Here is a 19388-nt window from a genome sequence, read left to right on the forward strand (position 1 = left end):
TCACTTGAAAGACATCTGTATACTATGTGACAATAAGCTGTTATTAATTAATGCACATCTTCTTCTCTAGGAATGTGATCAGGTCCATGTAGATGATGTATCTTCTGACGACAATGGCCAAGACTTGAGGTAACATGGTTTTAAGCTATAATGATATACTAAGAAAAACTGATAAAAGGAACCATGCCATAGGTTTCAAAAATAGTGGGGGCACACTATACACAAAAATGACCACACAGTTAACCCTCCATACAAAAGAGCTCTACACTGCTAAAAAAAATATCCAAAGTGCTGTGCTTAAAGTTCATACATTTAATAAATATTCTTTGCAAAATAGCACATGCACAGATGGCAGCACATCCTTTAAAACATTTTAAATAATCCTCAAACAATGAATGAACGGTTTTCCTAGGTACAATATCCACCCTATACTAGGTTAACCCCCACTGCGCCTTGGAAAGTCAACCACGATGATATTTCGTGCCAGGTTAGTATCACCTACCTACAGCTGCCACTTAGTGTGTATAAGACAATAAAAAAATATATTTAAAACTATGACGTGTACTAAGTGCAATGCACCCCACGTGAAGAGTTAAATCGTGGCGCTATCTCTCAAACTTATCCCACCTCTTGTGGTGAAATACCTAATCTAGTGATCACCCATTTACTGGTGTGTATCTACATATGAATAAAAATATATATATATATAAAAAATTCATATATATATGTGCAATAATAATAACACACTGGTGATAAAACCAAATGATTATAAAACACCAAATAAACAGTACATAAAGTGACTGTGTGCCAATATGCTCAGATGCTAGTGTGTATTAGTCCCCATGCAATAATTACATAAGGGCCGTGCACACCATCCCAATTAATAATCTTAAAGTGTCATAACAATGCCTATATAACTACAACAATAAAGTATACATATATAAATAATAAATAATAAATAATAAAACTCTGTGGGAAACACACATATGTGCAAAGTGTCCGTGATCGTGATCAAAGCAACTTCAAATGTGCAACAGCAAGTCCCTCTATTTCAGGAGTGCAAGCTCTTCTATCAAATTCTTCCACCACACCTCTGTGTTCAGTGACCACTCTCCCAATGGACAGCCACTCACCAGCTCCTCATGCCTCTACTTTCGTATGAGGCTATAAGGCATAGATATCTGCAGCTACTGGCAAGGGTTAAACCATTTCCATCCAGAGGATAGTTCCATATAAAAATGAAAGAAAAACTCCCAATAGTGTGATAATGTAAAACACTTTAATGATTCACACTGCAAATAACACTCCAACTGTTCCACTCACATTGTGTATAAAAATAAACCGCACAGCAAACTCCACAGCAATCTGTCTGATGCAATATGAATATAGCAGCTTAGATCAACCTTCTAGGGGTATGCGGTCACGGCGGACCCTTCAACAGCCGGCGTCTAAGAAGTTCTCTCTCACCCTCTCCCCCCCTGCTTACTAGATGGGTCAGCCGTCTCCCCCGCTCGGTAAACCATACAGCCCGCTTCCTCCTGTCACTTGTACGTGGTGTTTATCCTTCGCTGGGCCACGCCTCCGACATGTTTCGTTACGCCTGTAACTTAATCATGGGATCATGGGCTGTATGGTTTACCGAGCGGGGGCGATGGCTGACCCATCTAGTAAGCAGGCGGGTAGAGGCTGAGAGAGAACTTCTTAGACGCCGGCTGTTGAAGGGTCCGCCGTGACCGCATACCCCCTAGAAGGTTGATCTAAGCTGCTTTATTCATATTGCATCAGACAGATTGCTGTGGAGTTTGCTGTGCAGTTTATTTTTATACACAATGTGAGTGGAACAGTTGGAGTGTTATTTGCAGTGTGAATCATTAAAGTGTTTTACGTTATCACACTATTGGGAGTTTTTCTTTCATTTTTATATGGAACTATCCTCCGGATGGAAATGGTTTAACCCTTGCCAGTAGCTGCAGATATCTATGCCTTATAGCCTCATACGAAAGTAGAGGCATGAGGAGCTGGTGAGTGGCTGTCCATTGGGAGAGTGGTCACTGAACACAGAGGTGTGGTGGAAGAATTTGATAGAAGAGCTTGCACTCCTGAAATAGAGGGACTTGCTGTTGCACATTTGAAGTTGCTTTGATCACGATCACGGACACTTTGCACATATGTGTGTTTCCCACAGAGTTTTATTATTTATTATTTATTATTTATATATGTATACTTTATTGTTGTAGTTATATAGGCATTGTTACGACACTTTAAGATTATTAATTGGGATGGTGTGCACGGCCCTTATGTAATTATTGCATGGGGACTGATACACACTAGCATCTGAGCAGTATTGGCACACAGTCACTTTATGTACTGTTTATTTGGTGTTTTATAATCATTTGGTTTTATCACCAGTGTGTTATTATTATTGCACATATATATATGAATTTTTTATATATATATATTTTTATTCATATGTAGATACACACCAGTAAATGGGTGGTCACTAGATTAGGTATTTCACCACAAGAGGTGGGATAAGTTTGAGAGATAGCGCCACGATTTAACTCTTCACGTGGGGTGCATTGCACTTAGTACACGTCATAGTTTTAAATATATTTTTTTAATCCTCAAACAAACCTTTTCCATTAGTCCTGCAATTAGCATTTAATCAGCTAAAAAAATGGACTAACCATGAGTCCTATGCTGGAATGACCTGGGTCATATGTGGACAAAATGCTGATCAATAAATATATTAAGTGGAGTGTCCTCATACAAATATCAAGGTAAAATATAAATTAGCCCCTTGCCTACCGCTCCACTGCCCCACCCTTATTCCCTTCGTCCAAATTCTTGTCCCCCCTTATCTCTCATTCTTTTTCTTTCTGCCCCTTTTTCTTTCTTGTTTTATCTTTATTTGTGCCACAGTATCACATCTCAACAATGTAGTCAATTTGCCATTTATAGCTTCATACAATGGTTTCTCCAATTGAACTGTCCTTTTTATGAAATGTTTGTTATCTTGGGCAACCACCAATCTCCTTTATTTATTTTTCATTGCTGATTTTACTCTGTTATGTAATCTAACAGATCTACCTCCTATTTAGCCTGACTATGACACTTGTCAATAGTCCTTGTGCTTTATTCTGTAAAATTTTGATACATGGTTAGTGCCCTGATTTTTCTCATTGTACTGCCTGAAACATTCAATAAATACAATTAAACAAATAAATGAGCAAGAAAGTCTAACCCCATATAATAATAATAATATGCTTCAATATATCTCAACAAATAGCATATGCTCAGATGTATATGCAAATAACACCTGGTAAAACTAGAACACCTATCATAGTGGTGGAGTGTTAGATGTAAAGGGTTAATTCACTTTTTCATAAAAAATGTAAAGGTGGGCAAACACAAAACACCCTCCCAACCCCTCAAGTCCCTGCTGCATGTACCCAATATGATCCCCATCTTCAGATGCCCTCTCTAGTTGGCATAAATTTCCAGTACTGTAAAACTTCACAAAACAGTGCTGGAGATAGCATAGCACCACAGTGCCCGCAATTGTGAGGACTCATAGTTCAGTGCTGGCCCTGTGACCGTGTTGACCAATAAGAATCTCTGCTTTATTCTCAGACAGTATCCCAGAAGAAAGGAGCCTTAATAGCTTTTTCATTGGTTAGTGCGGTCATGAAGCTAGCGCTCACCTATGAACGAGTACCAATGCTTGCATTATGTTGTTAAACAGTATTTGGGACTGTGCAGTGATGTTTCAAAGTGCCAGACCATTATGATGGCTGGCAAGGGTTGCAGATGGGGGATTGTATAAGGTACAATGCAGTGGAGACCGGAGGTGTATGAAAGTTGCTGTGAGTAAGTTTGCCTTTTCGTTTTTTGAAAAAGATGATTTAACCCTTTAAAAACCCCTTCACTCATGCACATTATGCATCAATCTGTTCAAATCACAGCCAGTGGAAGTGACACAATAAGGAGTGGCAAGCTGGAATGTGTCCTAACCACCAGACCACTACTGGAAGAGTAATGAAGGGGCAAAAATTTGAATCTAAGACATCATCTTTCATATATATATAGATAGATATATCTATCTATATATATATATATATATAGATAGATATATATATAGATAGATATATATATCTATATATATATCTATCTATATATATAGATCTATATATCTATAGATCTATATATAGATCTATAGATATATAGATCTAAATATAGATCTATATATATAGATCTATATATATATATATATATATATATATATATATTTATAAAAATAAATTTTAAAAAATCGGCCCAAAATCATGGTAAAATCGCCGCAAATTAGCGGTAAAATCGCGATGTGTTTTCGGTGCTATTGGCACCATGGCCGAATGCCGATAACACCATTTTTGGCCCAATTTGCTGAAATGTTTAGGCGGCCGAAATTTTGGTGTATCTCTAGCTAACAGTACTAGTGGATTGATACTATCAGCGTTTTCTCCACTTTGTTTTGCCTTTCACCAACTATTTGTTCACCGTTCATTGGTTGTTGTCTCTTTTGAACGGAGCAGTAGCTTTGTGGTCTTTTTTGTGTGCTACGTCTGATTTCAAACCTGTAATCTTGTGAATGGATCTTTCTTTTAGAGGTAGACTTTAGGTCTCTACTGCCAAAGGCCACTTCTACTATGTTACCTGCCCCACAAAGCTCTCCTCTGTGGTTATGCTAAGCCTGAGTGTTTGAGACCACAGAGTTGTGTGTGATTCATCCAAAACATGGTACATGGGCAACATGATCAGAGTAATTCCCATTCGGTACAAAGATTGATTTAATACTGTATCATGGTAAAAGAAAAAATTCTGATCCAGTAATGCCTCCAAAAACTTGCTCTTTAAAGTGTTTCACTAAAATATTAGCTTCCTCAGAACAGATACAGAGAACTTGACCAAACTGACAAACAGCCAAAAAAAGAGATTGCATATGTGTGTCTAAGGTAGTGGGATACACATATATCATGTGGTCTATGGTAGATACCACTGGTATATAGTAGTTATGTATAGGTATTTGAGTATAAATCACACACAGCAGTAAGTGGTCACAAATTCCCACTATAAGCGTGTTCAATACAATATCAATAGTACCAAAAGATGGCCAATGGATACCGGACCAAGTTATTAAATGGGTAATAATACAGTCCCCTTAAGTATAGAGGCGAATGGAATATCTGAATGTGTAAAAGCTGTGCTTATCACATAGGGGGAGACCTTTTGTTGGGACTCAAGTTGGTATTGCCACATACATAGGGGAAAAGTGTGCCCCTTTTGGTGCTACACCCCTCTGGACAGCTTTCCTTGCCACACACAGCAATGAAAGCCATCCACAGGGGTGTAGCACCAAAAGGGCACAGTTTTCCCCTATGTATGTGGCAATACCAACTTGAACCCCAACAAAAGGTCTCCCCCTATGTGGTCTGTTATCCATGAACCATCTCTTCGTACTATTGATATTGTATTGAACACACTTATAGTGGGAATTTGTGACCACTTACCGCAGTGTGTGTGATTTATACTCAAATACCTATACATGACTACTTTATACCAGTGGTATCTACCATAGACTACATGATATATGTGTATCCCACTACTTTATACACACATATGCAATCTCGTTTTTTCGGCTGTTTGTCAGTTTGTTCAAGTTCTCCCACACCTTGAGCCACAAGTTTACCAGCACCTACCCAGTATCTGTCCTGAGGAAGCTAATATTTTAGTGAAATGCGTCGATGAGCAAGTTTTTGGAGGCATTTCTGGATCAAAATTTTTTCTTTTACCTTGATACAGTATTAAATGAATCTTTGTACCGTAGGTCCAATCCTCTATAACTGCATTATTGGTTAACTGGTAACTGTGTCCATACAGGGTGTTGTTTGTATTTTGTTTATATATTTTTTAACTATGCTGTAATAAAATGTATACTTTTATACTGATTCTCTCTCTCATTATGTGCACGCATATATAAATGTGTTTTTACTTTTTATTAGAAATCAAAATTCATTAAAAGTGTTTTTTTTTACGTCCAATATATTGAATAGAATTGTCATTCTTATAGTTCCTACAGTTTTGCCACTGATGGTTTTCGGGCAGCAGCAAGCAGCACAACGCTGTGTTTACCGACTGGAGTCAGGGGCGGTGTGGACTGGATGAGAAAGCTGGCATTCCGCTACAGACGAGTAAAAGAACTGTACAATACTTACAAGAACAATGTAGGAGGTATTTTGTACAGTCTGTATTATCCGCTGCATGTTAAATTTAACATTTACTATAAGTAATTCAAATTTTAAACAAAATTTACGTGAATAAAAATATAGGTTTTATATCTATATATATTAAGCAGATTGTTGATTAAAATGATGGGTTTTCCTTAGTTTAAAGTTTTGGTATTTTTTTGTTAGCATAATTACTTGTTACATTTTTCACTCAAAAGACAAAAATTATGCCTTTTGCATCCCCAGCAGCTCAAAACCAAGCTAGAGTGCTAATAATGACATCATGGTGTTGCTCTATTAGGCTATGTAACCTTGAAAACATCTATCAATGTATAGGTGGTAAGCAGTATATGTCAAGGGCATTTTTTAGCATATGATTAAACTGTGCTAAGCACTGTGAAGCAATAACAGATTTTGATTAGAAATTACTGTCTATTCAGGAAAAGTCATAGAAGCAAAGTGCATTTTTTATACTGACAGCAATTAGTTTTATTTTGTTGAATCACACCAAGCAGCAGCACACCCGACTTTACCCTGACCCCATTTTAGAAACAGCAATTCTTCTGGCTTTTGCTATAATAGAATTGTGTTATATTTATAATAATTAGAAGGCTGGGGATGCAAATTTTGAACCAAAGCAGCTAATTTTACAATGTTTCTAAAAGTGAAAATTCATACAGGTTATAGAATTTCTTTATTTTACAATAAAGAAAATAAATTGTGCACTTAGTATAGGGTCGCTGAGTGTATAACTATGTGCTATTTCATTATACACAAAGCTATCATTCAGCTATGAACCTTTCCATATAATAAATCAGAAATTCCCAATAATAAAAGGTTGTGTATCCTATATTTTTTTAAATTTTGGGGGAAAATTTAATGGAAGAAAACATTTCACATTTCCATGAAAGCAGCATTTAATCTATGATTTCCTGCCTGTTTGTGCTGAAGGACTTTTTGGCCCAGCTAAGAGAGAGGCCTGGCTTCAATTGCGAGCAGATCTTGAAGTCCTGACAGACTCCTGGCTCTCAAATGCACTTAAATCACTATCACTCATTAACACAAGGTAAGTCAAAATGTATGTTTAGATTTCATCACTAAATGCACAGTTACAATGTCACTTAAGATTTGTTTTTCTAATTCACATTTTTGCCAAACTAATTTAAAGCAGATACAAGTGTGGTCAGGCCATACAATAGTAGGCAGTGTTTTAATTCTAGAACTAAACATAATCTTTGTGACCATACGTGGCTGTAAGGGTATCCTAGTCATACCTTAACAGTTGTCTTACACAGTATATTGGGTTACTTTAAACATACTGTCAAGGGCAGATTCACCAGAAAAATGTAACAGTGACTAAAATCAAGCTACAGTATATCAAACTACAGTAAGAATTATTAAGTGAAACAAAATTAACTGATTAAGCATGCTTTTTCTGTTATATGTAAAATGTATTGCACACACATTAGATGACAAATATATGCAAAATATTCTAAACTTATTATATTTAGTGAGTATTTATGTATTTTATATTTTACACATGGTTGAGATGGTCACTTATGTTGGAACCAAGCTTCAATCAAACCTCTTTTTTGCTTTGGATAGAGTAGGGAAGGGTTACAATTAGGTTTTAAATGTTAGAGAAAATATGTTGTCAGCACACCAAGGATAAGGATCTTTTCCATAAAGGCTCTGTATCGAAGAGATCACATCACATAAATAAACAAAAAAGACTGTGCTTACAGCAAAATAGCAGTCAGGAGATAAAGCAGCATGCCCTATATTCTGATATACAATATAAAGATGTAAAAAACAAGCTAAGAGGCAACAGAAACCCTGTGAATATATCATAATATGCACACGAGAATGTGCATCTTCAATAAAGAAACTGTGCCTATACTCTAATGCATGTCAAATTACAGAACAATCATGGTAGCTTTATGAATTAACCATCCAGCGCAACTCTTCCCTAACACTTCAAGAATTAGCTCTCCAGCTCACAATACCAGCAGCAACATATAAATAAAGGAAAATATAGCCACAGTAGTGTGAAACCACAGAGCACTTTATTTTTAAAGTCCAGTAAAATCAAAAATATTTTCTTTTTCCATAAAAACTATCTGATTTAAATAAAAAAAAAAGTCCAGCAGTAAAATCACTCACATTTTGAATGCATTTCCAAGTCCTTATCATATGTAGAGAAACAGTGATTCTGAGTCGCAATGCCAAAATGCGCGATGACGAGTCCTGGCCCCGCCCTACACTTTATCCCTTTCATGACTAAGCCTATTTTTGAAATTTGGTGTTTACAAGTTAAAATCCGTATTTTTTGCTAGAAAATTACTTAGAGTTCCCAAACATTATATATATTTTTTTAGCAGAGAATCTAGAGAATAAAATGGCGATTGTTGCAATATTTTTTATCACACGGTATTTGTGCAGCGGTGTTTTAAACGCAACTTTTTGGAAAAGGGACACTTTCATGAATTTTAAAAAATCCAAACAGTAAAGTTACCCCAATTTTTTTGTATAATGTAAAAGATGATGTTACGCCGAGTAAATAGATACCAAACATGTCACCCTTTATAATTGCACGCACTCGTGGAATGGCGACAAACTACGGTACCTATGAATTTCCATAGGCGACGCTTTAAAAATTTTTTACGGTTACCAGGTTTGAGCTACAGAGGAGGTCTAGGGCTAGAATTATTGCTCTCGCTCTGACGATCGCGGCGATACCTCACATGTGTGGTTTGAACACCGTTTACATATGCGGGCGCGACTTCCGTATGCGTTTTCTTCGCTGCGCGAGCTCGCGGGGACAGGGGCACTTTAAAATTTTTATTTATTTATTTATTTATTTTATTTATTTTTTTACTTTATAAATTGTGTTTTAAAAAATTTTTTTTTTTTTTTTTTACTTTTATTGCTGTCACAAGGAATGTAAACATCCCTTGTGACAGTAATAGGTGGTGACAGGTACTCTTTATGGAGGGATGGGGGGTCTAAAAGACCCCCCATCCCTCCTTTACACTTCAAAGTATTCAGATCACCGAAAACGGCGATTCTGAATACTGTGTACTTTTTTAAATTCGGCGCCATTGGCAGCCGAGTAAACGGGAAGTGACGTCATGACGTCGCTTCCGCGTTTACAACAAGAAGGCTGGAATGAAGCCGCTCACAGCTTCGTTCCAGCCGCCCCCAGCCGCCGAAGGTTCCCGATTGGACACTGGGCCTCCCGATCGCACGGGAGGCCCTGTAACAGTGGCGGGAGGCGGCGGGAGGGGGGGGATGTCCCCTCCCGCTCCTCCGGTATAACAACCGAGCGGCTTTTAGCCACATCGGTTGTTATACACGGGTAGCCGATCGCCCGCTGTAAACAACGGTACCGGGATGATGCCTGCAGCTGCGGGCATCATCCCGGTATAACCCCAGAAAGCCGAGTACGCATATCTGCGTACGGTCGGCGGGAAGGGGATAAAGGTTGACATCTTCAGGAGATTGAGAATTGCACTTTACAAGATATTTTCACATGCATTAGGGTATTCACACTTTTTTTTTTTTCATTTGTGAAGATATGCATTCTTATGTGTATATTATGATATATTCACAGAATGTGTAAATATTTTTTTCACTTTGAGGATTAGCACTGCCTCTTGTTTTAGATCATCATCGTGCCAGTCGAAGAGGTATCTATCCTATCCTAATTGTACAGTACAGGGCATAGGCAAAGTATTCATAGAAACAGCAAAAGTACACCACCTGCGCAAAAATGTAATGTCCCAGTAAGGGGATTGAGAATAGTGGGTATGCTGTGATGGGCCTAAAGGTATGGAACTTAGATTAAACTCCAAACTTTTAAAACTACACAGTGGAGGTTATTTACAAAAGGCAAAGCCACTTTGCACTACAAGTGCACTTGGAAGTGCAGTCACTGTAGATCTGAGGGGGACATCCAAGGAAAATAAAAAACATAATTTTAGCTTGCACATGATTGGATGATAAAATCAGCAGAGCTTCCCCTCATTTCAGATCTTCCCCTCAGATCCACAGCGACTGCACTTCCAAGTGCACTTGTAGTGCACTTGCAGTGCAAAGTGGATTTGCCTTTCGTAAATAACCCCCATTGTTTTTAAAAGTACTGGGGCCCCTTGACTGCACAGTGCATTGAATTACTATGATTTATAATGAATATTAAAATCCATTAGGCTTAATTCACAAAGCTTAGCAGAGGATAAAGATCTGTATTTTCTGCAATTAACCAAAAAATGAGTTGGTAATGTGTCTTTGTGCTATTGATTGCAATAACTGTAATTTTCATTTGTATTGTGAATTGAGCCTATGGATTGAGTATTGGAGATATTTTTGTTATATTGTGGACCATTTTCTTGTTGGCACAAATATAAAAAAAATGTATCTATTGTAAAAATGTAAAATCACATTTTTATTTTCACATTGTATTTCAAATACTACTAGCCTATTCCTATTAATCTGAGTGATCTTGAAGTTTGTAAACTTACTTTGTGAAGATCCCATACAAATTTACTTCCTTGAATTCTGTGATGCGTATTTACTATGTCCTGTGAGTTGGCACTGCTGTGTCACAGATTTCACAGAGCCTGCCTTTTGAACTACAGAGGAGCTGAGAGGAGGAGTTTCAGGAGGCAGTCAGTACAGGAATCACTGCTTGCCGGCAGCAAGGCCCCATGGGGTATTAAGCTTCTTTGAAGGCACAGAGTGATATAATTGCAGTTGTATAAGTTAGTGCTATAATGTAATTGAATTAATGTGAACTATGTTCTTTCTTTTTCAGGAGTAATAGTGTGAATGTTTTAGTGACAACAACGCAGCTTATTCCAGCACTTTCAAAGGTTTTGCTATATAGTCTAGGAGGAGTATTTCCAATTGAGAATATATATAGTGCAACAAAAATAGGTAAGAGCGTTGGTTATTGTTCAAGTAGAAATAACCAAAATGCTAAATGTGGATAATAGAATACCAGCCAGTTTTAATATTTCCATTTTAATAAATGTGTTCTTTTTTGTGTATTCATTTGCAATAAAATTGCAATGTGTTTAAACAGGCACACAGGCAACTGGTGCAAGTACTTTGCAGAGGTAAACTTCCTTCTTTCCAGTTTGGGATGGGCATCCTTCAACCAATGGATGGAAAATAGACAACTGTGTTCCTTCTTCCATCCTTCCATAAATTGCTTACTAGGTGGTATCGATGCCCTACTTTGCTTCATAGGATTTTCCCTACAATCTCTGACCATTTTTGGAGCTGCTTTACAGTTACCGGTTCCTTACTACACCTTTGGTGGGAATGACCTCCTATCCATGCTTTCTGGGATCTTGTTTAAGGTGTCTACACTGCAGTCACAGATAGGACTGTCCCTAACACACCTAAGGTGGTTTTACTATCCATTCTATCAGGTTCTAACAGGTCTGTACAAGCGTATCAAATGGCATATCTTGCAACACTACTTGCCTGCTGTGAAGTTGGTTATTCCCCGCCATTAGTGAATCACCAGACTTGGCTCCCCTGAAATGTTTATAAAGCTCCTCTGAGCTGCAAGACTTTCTGGCTGGGTAATATCCAGTCAGTTTCTCTTTCTCTCTTGGTGGAAACCCCTTGCTTGTTTGGGGACCTTCATTAGGTGGGGTTCCCCCCTTATTTCCCTACTCCCCCCTTTTTTTTGTTTCATGGATCAGGATTGAGCTCTATGGTGGCCAATGAATGCTTGTTGCTATACTCATCCCCTCCTTGGGGAAGGGAAGCTGCAATAATGTGTTGATCTACTGAGCGGGGCACCACTCTTGTGCTGGGGTTTATATTATATGATCATCATTTCTCTCTATACCGTTCAGCCACATACCTATTGTCCTCGATGTCTGGCTATCTGTGATTATGTATCACCCCATCTGGGCCCAAGATGTGTGCCTATATTTGTATGTTTAATTTTGTTTTGTTTTTTGCTTATTATTTATATTGTTTTTTCCTTTTCCTGTGCATTGTGGATGTATTCCTTTCTCCCTCATCACAGTTTGTGAGGGAATTTTTTTTTTTGTATTCCCTGTAAAACTTCAATAACCTTAGGTTAAACACAAAATTGCAATGTGTTAAAGTGTATGTACAGCCAAAAAATATCACAGCAAAAATTTTAGTTTCAATAAATTTTTATTGGCATTTTATAAAGATAAAGAAATAGACATAACAAATGAGATATAAAGATGAAAACACACTGCTTACAATACACAAAATCAAGGGCACAGTCAGTTGTATAGTAACCCACAACATTTATACCTGTTGGGTAACTAAAGGTGTTAGGATACATAAGATAGGAATAGTGCAGTGTTGAAACCAGGCAGGGCCCCCACCCCCAACACTCCCTCTGGGAACAAGCCGTGTCAGGGATTCATGGGCGCAACCCGCACAACACATCACAATCTTGGCATATTAGTTAAACCCTAACGTATAAGACCTCTTTGCTACTTTTATGCTGCAGAGAATTTTAAACATCATTACTGCAGATTAATTTTCAGTTTAAACAGCGCACCTAATATATAACCGGTGTTGTTTACAAAGGGTTAATGCACTTAACTTCTAAGGACCGCAGGCAATAACGTCTTGCAGACGGTGTTAACAGTAAGATAGTAATAAAAAGGATAGAAGAAGATAAGAAAGGAAGAAAAAAGAGAATGAGGATCAGGATACACATTTATAACCTCACATGAGTACTATCGAGGAGAGACCATAGAGGACCATAATGACCAGTTGGAAAGGTATCTAGACATACAACCATCTCTGATGGCTAGTATCTTTTCATATTCCGCAATGATATTAACTTTTAAGATTAGCTCTCTTACGCTTGAGATTACTTTTTTTTCCAGTTACTTACTATCAAGGATGTAGCCGCAAATAAAATATGCATTGCTATTGATTTCACTTGAATAGGGTATTCTGACATATTTACGCTCAAAATAGCTTATTCAATGGAGGGCTGTGTGATGACCCCTGTGACTCTTGCAATCAGTTTGAAAACCGCTGACCAAAACCCCCGAAGGTGTGGACACGCCCAAACCATATGGGCCAGTGCCCCGACCTGACCGCAGCCCCTCCAACAGAGATTAGAATCAGTATCGGAAAACTTTGCCACTATGTATGGGGTATAATACCATCTGGCGAGAAGTTTTTGTGCCAATTCTTCATAGTTGCGCATCTTGAAAATTGGTGGTTGCATTTGATCGCGTTCAACCATTGTTTATCTGTAAAGACTTTGCCCACTTCTTTTTCCCATTTATGTTGTGAATTGGACTTCACATAGACTGATTTAGAGTTAAGTATGTCGTAAAATAGAGAGATACCTTTCGCTTTGGGGTTGGTGGATGTTAAGTAATTCCATAGTAATGTGGGAATTGGATGGTTATTAGTGTTTAGTTGTCCAAAGATGGATGCTATTTGAGAGTATGTTAGAAACTCAGAGGCCGGTATACTAAGCTTATTTTGTATGTCTGGGAATTTCATTAATTTATCATCCTTTGTAAGGTCTATAAGGTGGATAGTTTCCCCCCTTGTCCAGTGTCCTAGGGAGATGTTCGGAATTAACCAATGCAGGTAGCTTAAAGGGATAGGAACCTTGGTAGAATGTATATTGGTGTGTGTTACCTCTTTTAAGTATGACCAGGCATAGAGGGACGCCTGTATAGTAGGGTGATAATTTGGACTTTGATATGTTTTGTGCTATTAGAATGGACCTTGGTGTGTAAGGGAACAACCAAGACTGTTCCAATTGGCACCATGGTTTGGTCGCTGGTTGTTCGAACCATCCTTTTAGCTGGTCCAATATAGCCGCCATGTAGTAGTCTTTCAAAATTGGGGTACCCAGCCCTCCCACTGATTTATGCATCCTTTGCATTGAGACTGGAAATCTCGCTCTATTACCAGCCCATACAAAATTCAAAAGTTGTTTCTGCATGGCTGTGAAGAAAGATGCTGGAATAGGTATTGGAAGAGCTCTAAAAAAATAATTCAGTTTAGGCAAGATTAGCATTTTGTATGCCACTAGGCGGCTGCCCCATGAAAGATAGTGTTTCTGGATTTTTGATAATTCCTGTTGCATTTTTGAGATTAAAGGGAAATAATTTGCTTTGTATAATTTTGCGATAGAAGAAGTTAGCTGGACTCCCAAGTATGGGATAGCTTCAAGTGACCAGGGGTATGGAAGATCGTGTTGGATAGCTGCTTTTGTGGGATTATCTATTGCTATACCTAGAATGCTGGATTTGGAGGCGTTGACCTTGTAGAAGGATATCACACTAAATTGAACGAGAGTATCATGAGCTGCTCTGAGAGATTGATATGGGTTAGACAATGTCAAAATTACATCATCAGCAAAAAGTGAAATTCTATGTTGTTGGTGCCTGGAAGAGATTCCTTGAATTTCAGGGTGGGTTCTAATTTTTTCTGCTAGGGGCTCCATAATCAGGGCGAAAATCAGAGGTGATAAAGGACACCCCTGCCTAGTGCCGTTCGTAATCCTAAAATTTTTGGAGAACATTACTTCTGTGTAACCATAAACTGAGGGAGAGGAGTACAATGCCCTAATGGCTTTTTGAATGGGGCCCATTATATTGAACTTCTCTAATACCCTATCTAGATATCCCCAGTGCACTCTATCAAAGGCCTTCTCTGTGTCCAGCGTTAGAAGCAGAGAAGGCACCTTCGATTTTTCAGCAGAATGAATAATGTTTATCATTCTTCTAGTGGCGTCATTCATTTGACGACCACTCACAAAGCCCACTTGATCCTGATTGATAAGTTTGGGCAGAAGAATGGATAGTCTGTTAGCAAATAATTTGGCATACAGTTTGACGTCCACGTTCAACAGTGAAATGAGTCTAACATTTTGTTGTATGGAAGGTTCTTTACCTGGCTTAGGCAGGTAATAATTGTTGCCATTAGCATTTCCAGTGGGAAGGAGGCTTTGGATATCGCGGCATCAAAGACCTGTTTTAAGTACGGTGACAGTTCAGTATGGAACATCTGGTAGTATTCGGAAGAATAACCATCTGGACCAGGTGATTTATTGTGCGGCATACTTCTAATCAATTTTTCAATTTCGGGGACTGTGAATGGCAAGTTAAGCCATGATAGATCTGTTTGGGAAAGTTTTGGAAGGCGAATTGAAGCAAGGAAGTCAGAAATGACATCCTCCAAGGGTTGATGTGTTTCAGGATCATCTTTAAGATTATACAGGGATTCATAGTAATCACTGAACGCGTCAGCAATTTCTTTAGGGTTAGAGACTGTTTTCCCTGATTTGGGGTTGTGCATGTGTTGGATTTTTTGTCGAATAATTTTGTCTTTTAACTGACTTGCCAACAGTTTCCCCGCCTTGTTTCCACAGTGGTAAGAGTTGGCTTTTAAAGCACAAAGGCGGTTTTGCTGCCGGGAAATCAGAAGAGTGCGTAGTTCCTGTCTAGCAAGAAATAATGAATCTCTAGTTTTTTGCGTTGTGTCTTGTTTGTTGCTAGTTTCTAGTTTTTGGATTGTGCTTAAAGGGGTTGTAAAGGTAAAAATTTTTTCACCTTAATGCATTCTATGCATTAAGGTGAAAAAACTTTTGACAGTACCGCCGCCCCCAGCCCCCCCGTTTTACTTACCTGACGCCTCGAATCTTCGCTCCTCGTCCTCGTCAGCTTCATTGCAGCTCAGCCTGGTCGCTGATTGGCTGCAGTGGATGGATTGAAAGCAGCGCAGCCATTGGCTCGCGCTGCTGTCAATCACATCCGATGACGCGGCGCGCCGGGGGGCGGGGCCGAGTGATACAGCGAGCGGCTATAGCCGCCGGCTGTATCACGGGAGCGCGCCCGCAAGCACTCACCACCGTGCGAGGGAGCTCGCATGAAGGTGGTAAATGCTTGCGGGGAGGAGCTGAAACAGCCGCCGAGGGACCCCAGAAGAGCAGGTTCGGGGCCACTCTGTGCAGAACGAGCTGCACAGTGAAGGTAAGTATAACATGTTTGTTATTTTAAAAAAAAAAAAAAACATCTTTATAACCCCTTTAACAAGTCATTGAGCCGCTTCTTCTGCTGCCTTCTTAACCTACTACTCATTTGTATTAGTAACCTTCTGATATATACCTTGTGCGCATTCCATAGTGTGAAGGGATCTTCCACCGATTGGGCATTGAGTTCAAAGTACTCATTTAAAGCATGCCTAATACTTTTCAGGTTTTCCTGTTGGGATAAAGTAAATATATCATTCCTCCATCTATTTGCTCTAGTTTCTATATCTTGATCCCCCACACTGATGGAAATGGGCGCATGGTCAGACCATGTTATAACATGAATATTTGACTTTTCAATCTTTTGTAACATGAATTTATCCACCAAAAACAAATCAATACGTGAATAAGTGTGATGCACATTTGAAAAAAAGGTAAAGTCCTTTTCTGAAGAGTGCTGACATCGCCAAACATCAAAAAGGTTGGAAGAAGCCAGGAATTGGGATAAAGTTGCTCTTCTTTGTTTGGAGCGCAAAGGGTTAGACAGATCCAATTCTCTGTTCGGGATTGTGTTGAAATCGCCATTTAATATGACATGTCCCTGTTTTAAGGATTCCACTTTTTTCCAAATTTTTTTCAGAAATCAAATTTGGTGTACATTTGACAGATAGACGTTAACCAACGTATATTTGATCTTGAAAAGTTCACAGATTAGAATAATGTACCTTCCGGATGGATTAAGGTGTGTTTCCAGCTGAGTGAATGGGATGGAGTCTTTAATGGCTATGGCTACACCACCTTTCTTTTTAGGGCCATTTGCTAGTATCACGTGGGGGTACTTTGGGTGGTGAAATGCTGGCGTTTGTTAGAGATAAAATGTGTCTCTTGAAAGCAGATCACCTCACTTTTTAGTCTGAGAGCTTCCTGCCAGGCCATTTGCCTTTTATATGGGCTGTTTAGTCCTTTCACATTAAAAGAGGTGATTTTGAAGGCCATTTTGTAGGTGTAAAAGAATTATAAGTTACACGTACCGGGATGAAGTGGTGGTTATGGGCCGAGTAAGTGTCAATCACCCGGAAACAGTTACCTCCGATCAAGTGCAGCTGTAATTAACGGCATGAGACCAAGTTGTGATATTCTACAGACCTCTGAGGTTTTCTCTTATGTTCTGTCCGTGAGTATCCTGTGAAAAAAAGATGTTAGAAAAGAGAGAAAAAAAAAATAAAAATAAAAGAGAAACAAGAGAAAAAAAGAGTCAAAGGTATAAAAAGTTGGCGATTCTGTCAGAACCTGTGCAGAAAACCACCGCTAAAATTAGGTGGGGAGTGTTAAGGTAAACCGAACTGTGTGGCATTCTCCTGGGCCATCAGGGGAAAAATATGAGATGGCAAGTATAAGCGTTTATTCAGCCTGATTCTGCATCAGAGTTGGGCCTTGTAGATGGCGATGAACCGTACGTATTCACGTTCGAGTTCTGGGGTTCCAGAATCTTCCATACCCTCAGGAGTTGTAGGCCATCTTTGATCGTAGTAATCACAAATGACTGATCATCTCTTGTCACCATTAGCTTTGCCGGATATAACCATCTGTATGGGATATGATGGTTCTTTAACGGTTTGGTGATTGTAGCTAGTTGTCTGCGTTGCTGCATTGTAAATGCAGAAAGATCTGCGAAGAAGGATAAATCCATCAATTCCTGCGGCGTAGCGTTGCGACGTCTGGCTGCGGCCATGTATTGGTCTTTAATATGATAGAAATGTATACGGACTATCGTATCCCTGGGTAGATGCGCTGGGATATTTTTAGGTTTTGGCAGTCTTTGAATTTGATCGATCACCAGGTCCTCCAACGGGGCTTCTGGGAGAGCCAATTTCATGAGATCAACAAAGTAGTTTTTCAGGTCTGGGGGCTTGACCGATTCTGGAATTCCTCTGATTTTGACATTGTTTCGTCTTGATCTGTCTTCCAAATCTGCTAATTTTGTTTTAATTTGCGTTATGTTGTCGTCTCTGTCATTTTGGGCATCAACCATATCGTTGAAGGTATTTGCGAAATCCCCCATTTTAGATTCAATGTGTGATACTCAGTTGGACACCTCCTTAACCTCTGACTTAAACTGCTGTGTGATAGCCAGAATATCAGAATGTAAAGTAGAACGAAGGGAGACCAGCATATCCTTAAGGGTGTTATCCATTACAGGCTGGTTTGATGTAGGGAAATCTGTAATGGAGTCTTGTAACTCCCTGGTGTCATCTAATGAGGAATTAAATCCGCTTACCTCCTCATTCTCTGCATGTTCCACAGACATTCTTTGTCTGCTCTTTGCTGGGCTGGATAAAGCTGATGGAGGTGGGGAGTAGTTCTTAAATGTCTGGCTTGTGTTGTTATTCCTGCGGCTTCTAGCATTCCCAGAGTCCGTTCTGTGCTGTATATTGTGGCTGTGTGTGTCTTCTCTCAGGCCGCTGGTGCCATCTTGGCTGTGAGAGCGGTTCGGGTATGTGAAAAAGTCCATCATTTTCCCTGGTATAGGGCACTGCTTTCTCCTGCGGGATGTCATCTAGAGTGTTGCCCGCTTCTAGTGCGCTGAGTCAGTGGTAAAAACGAGGCTTTTGGTCGCTGTAAATACCCTATCTGGCCCTGGATGCAGCGGAGCTCTTTCAATGTGCTGCCATCCCTGCTGTTGGCTAGCCACGCCCCCCACAGTAAAAATTTTAAACTAAATGTAAAAACTAAATAATTATGCACCTTTATTTTTTTGTGTTGCTCATAACAGCCAATCGCCTTTCAAGGATGAGTAAAAAAAAAGGAATGTGTGTGGTTTCCCAGGACAATCCCCACCTTTCCTTTTGGATTTTTTTCATGTACAGTATGAGCAGCACTTTTTTTAAATTTCTGACACAAAGTTTTCTAACAAGTTTGAGTTTAATTCTGCTCAGTAAATTCTGTGCAAATAACTATAGCTAAGTCAGTCGTGGAAGTAAGCCTTGCCTTGTTTTCAAGCAGTGTGTAATATTCAGATTTGGCTCTCATGTAACTTATGTTGTGATGGGGAGTACCCAAGTTGAGCAGCATACTGCTTATCAGGTTACTGAATTCTGATCTCATTTATCTTA

The 19388-nt window shown here is 39.1% G+C and overlaps 1 protein-coding gene across 7 annotated transcripts in view; it reads left to right on the top strand.

Annotated features, from left to right (window-relative positions):
• The window catches only part of EYA4 (EYA transcriptional coactivator and phosphatase 4), a 403396-nt gene that overhangs the window by 376931 nt on the left and 7077 nt on the right, over positions 1-19388 (top strand). For all 7 annotated transcript variants that reach the window (XM_073627302.1, XM_073627303.1, XM_073627304.1 and 4 more), the window contains 4 exons: positions 71-129; positions 6110-6270; positions 7218-7332; positions 11080-11201. In XM_073627302.1, coding sequence (XP_073483403.1) covers positions 71-129; positions 6110-6270; positions 7218-7332; positions 11080-11201 — 457 coding nt within the window. The remainder of the gene's footprint in view (positions 1-70; positions 130-6109; positions 6271-7217; positions 7333-11079; positions 11202-19388) is intronic.

This window comes from Aquarana catesbeiana, linkage group LG04 (genome assembly GCF_042186555.1).
Source record: "Aquarana catesbeiana isolate 2022-GZ linkage group LG04, ASM4218655v1, whole genome shotgun sequence".
NCBI classification, from domain to species: Eukaryota; Metazoa; Chordata; class Amphibia; order Anura; family Ranidae; genus Aquarana; species Aquarana catesbeiana.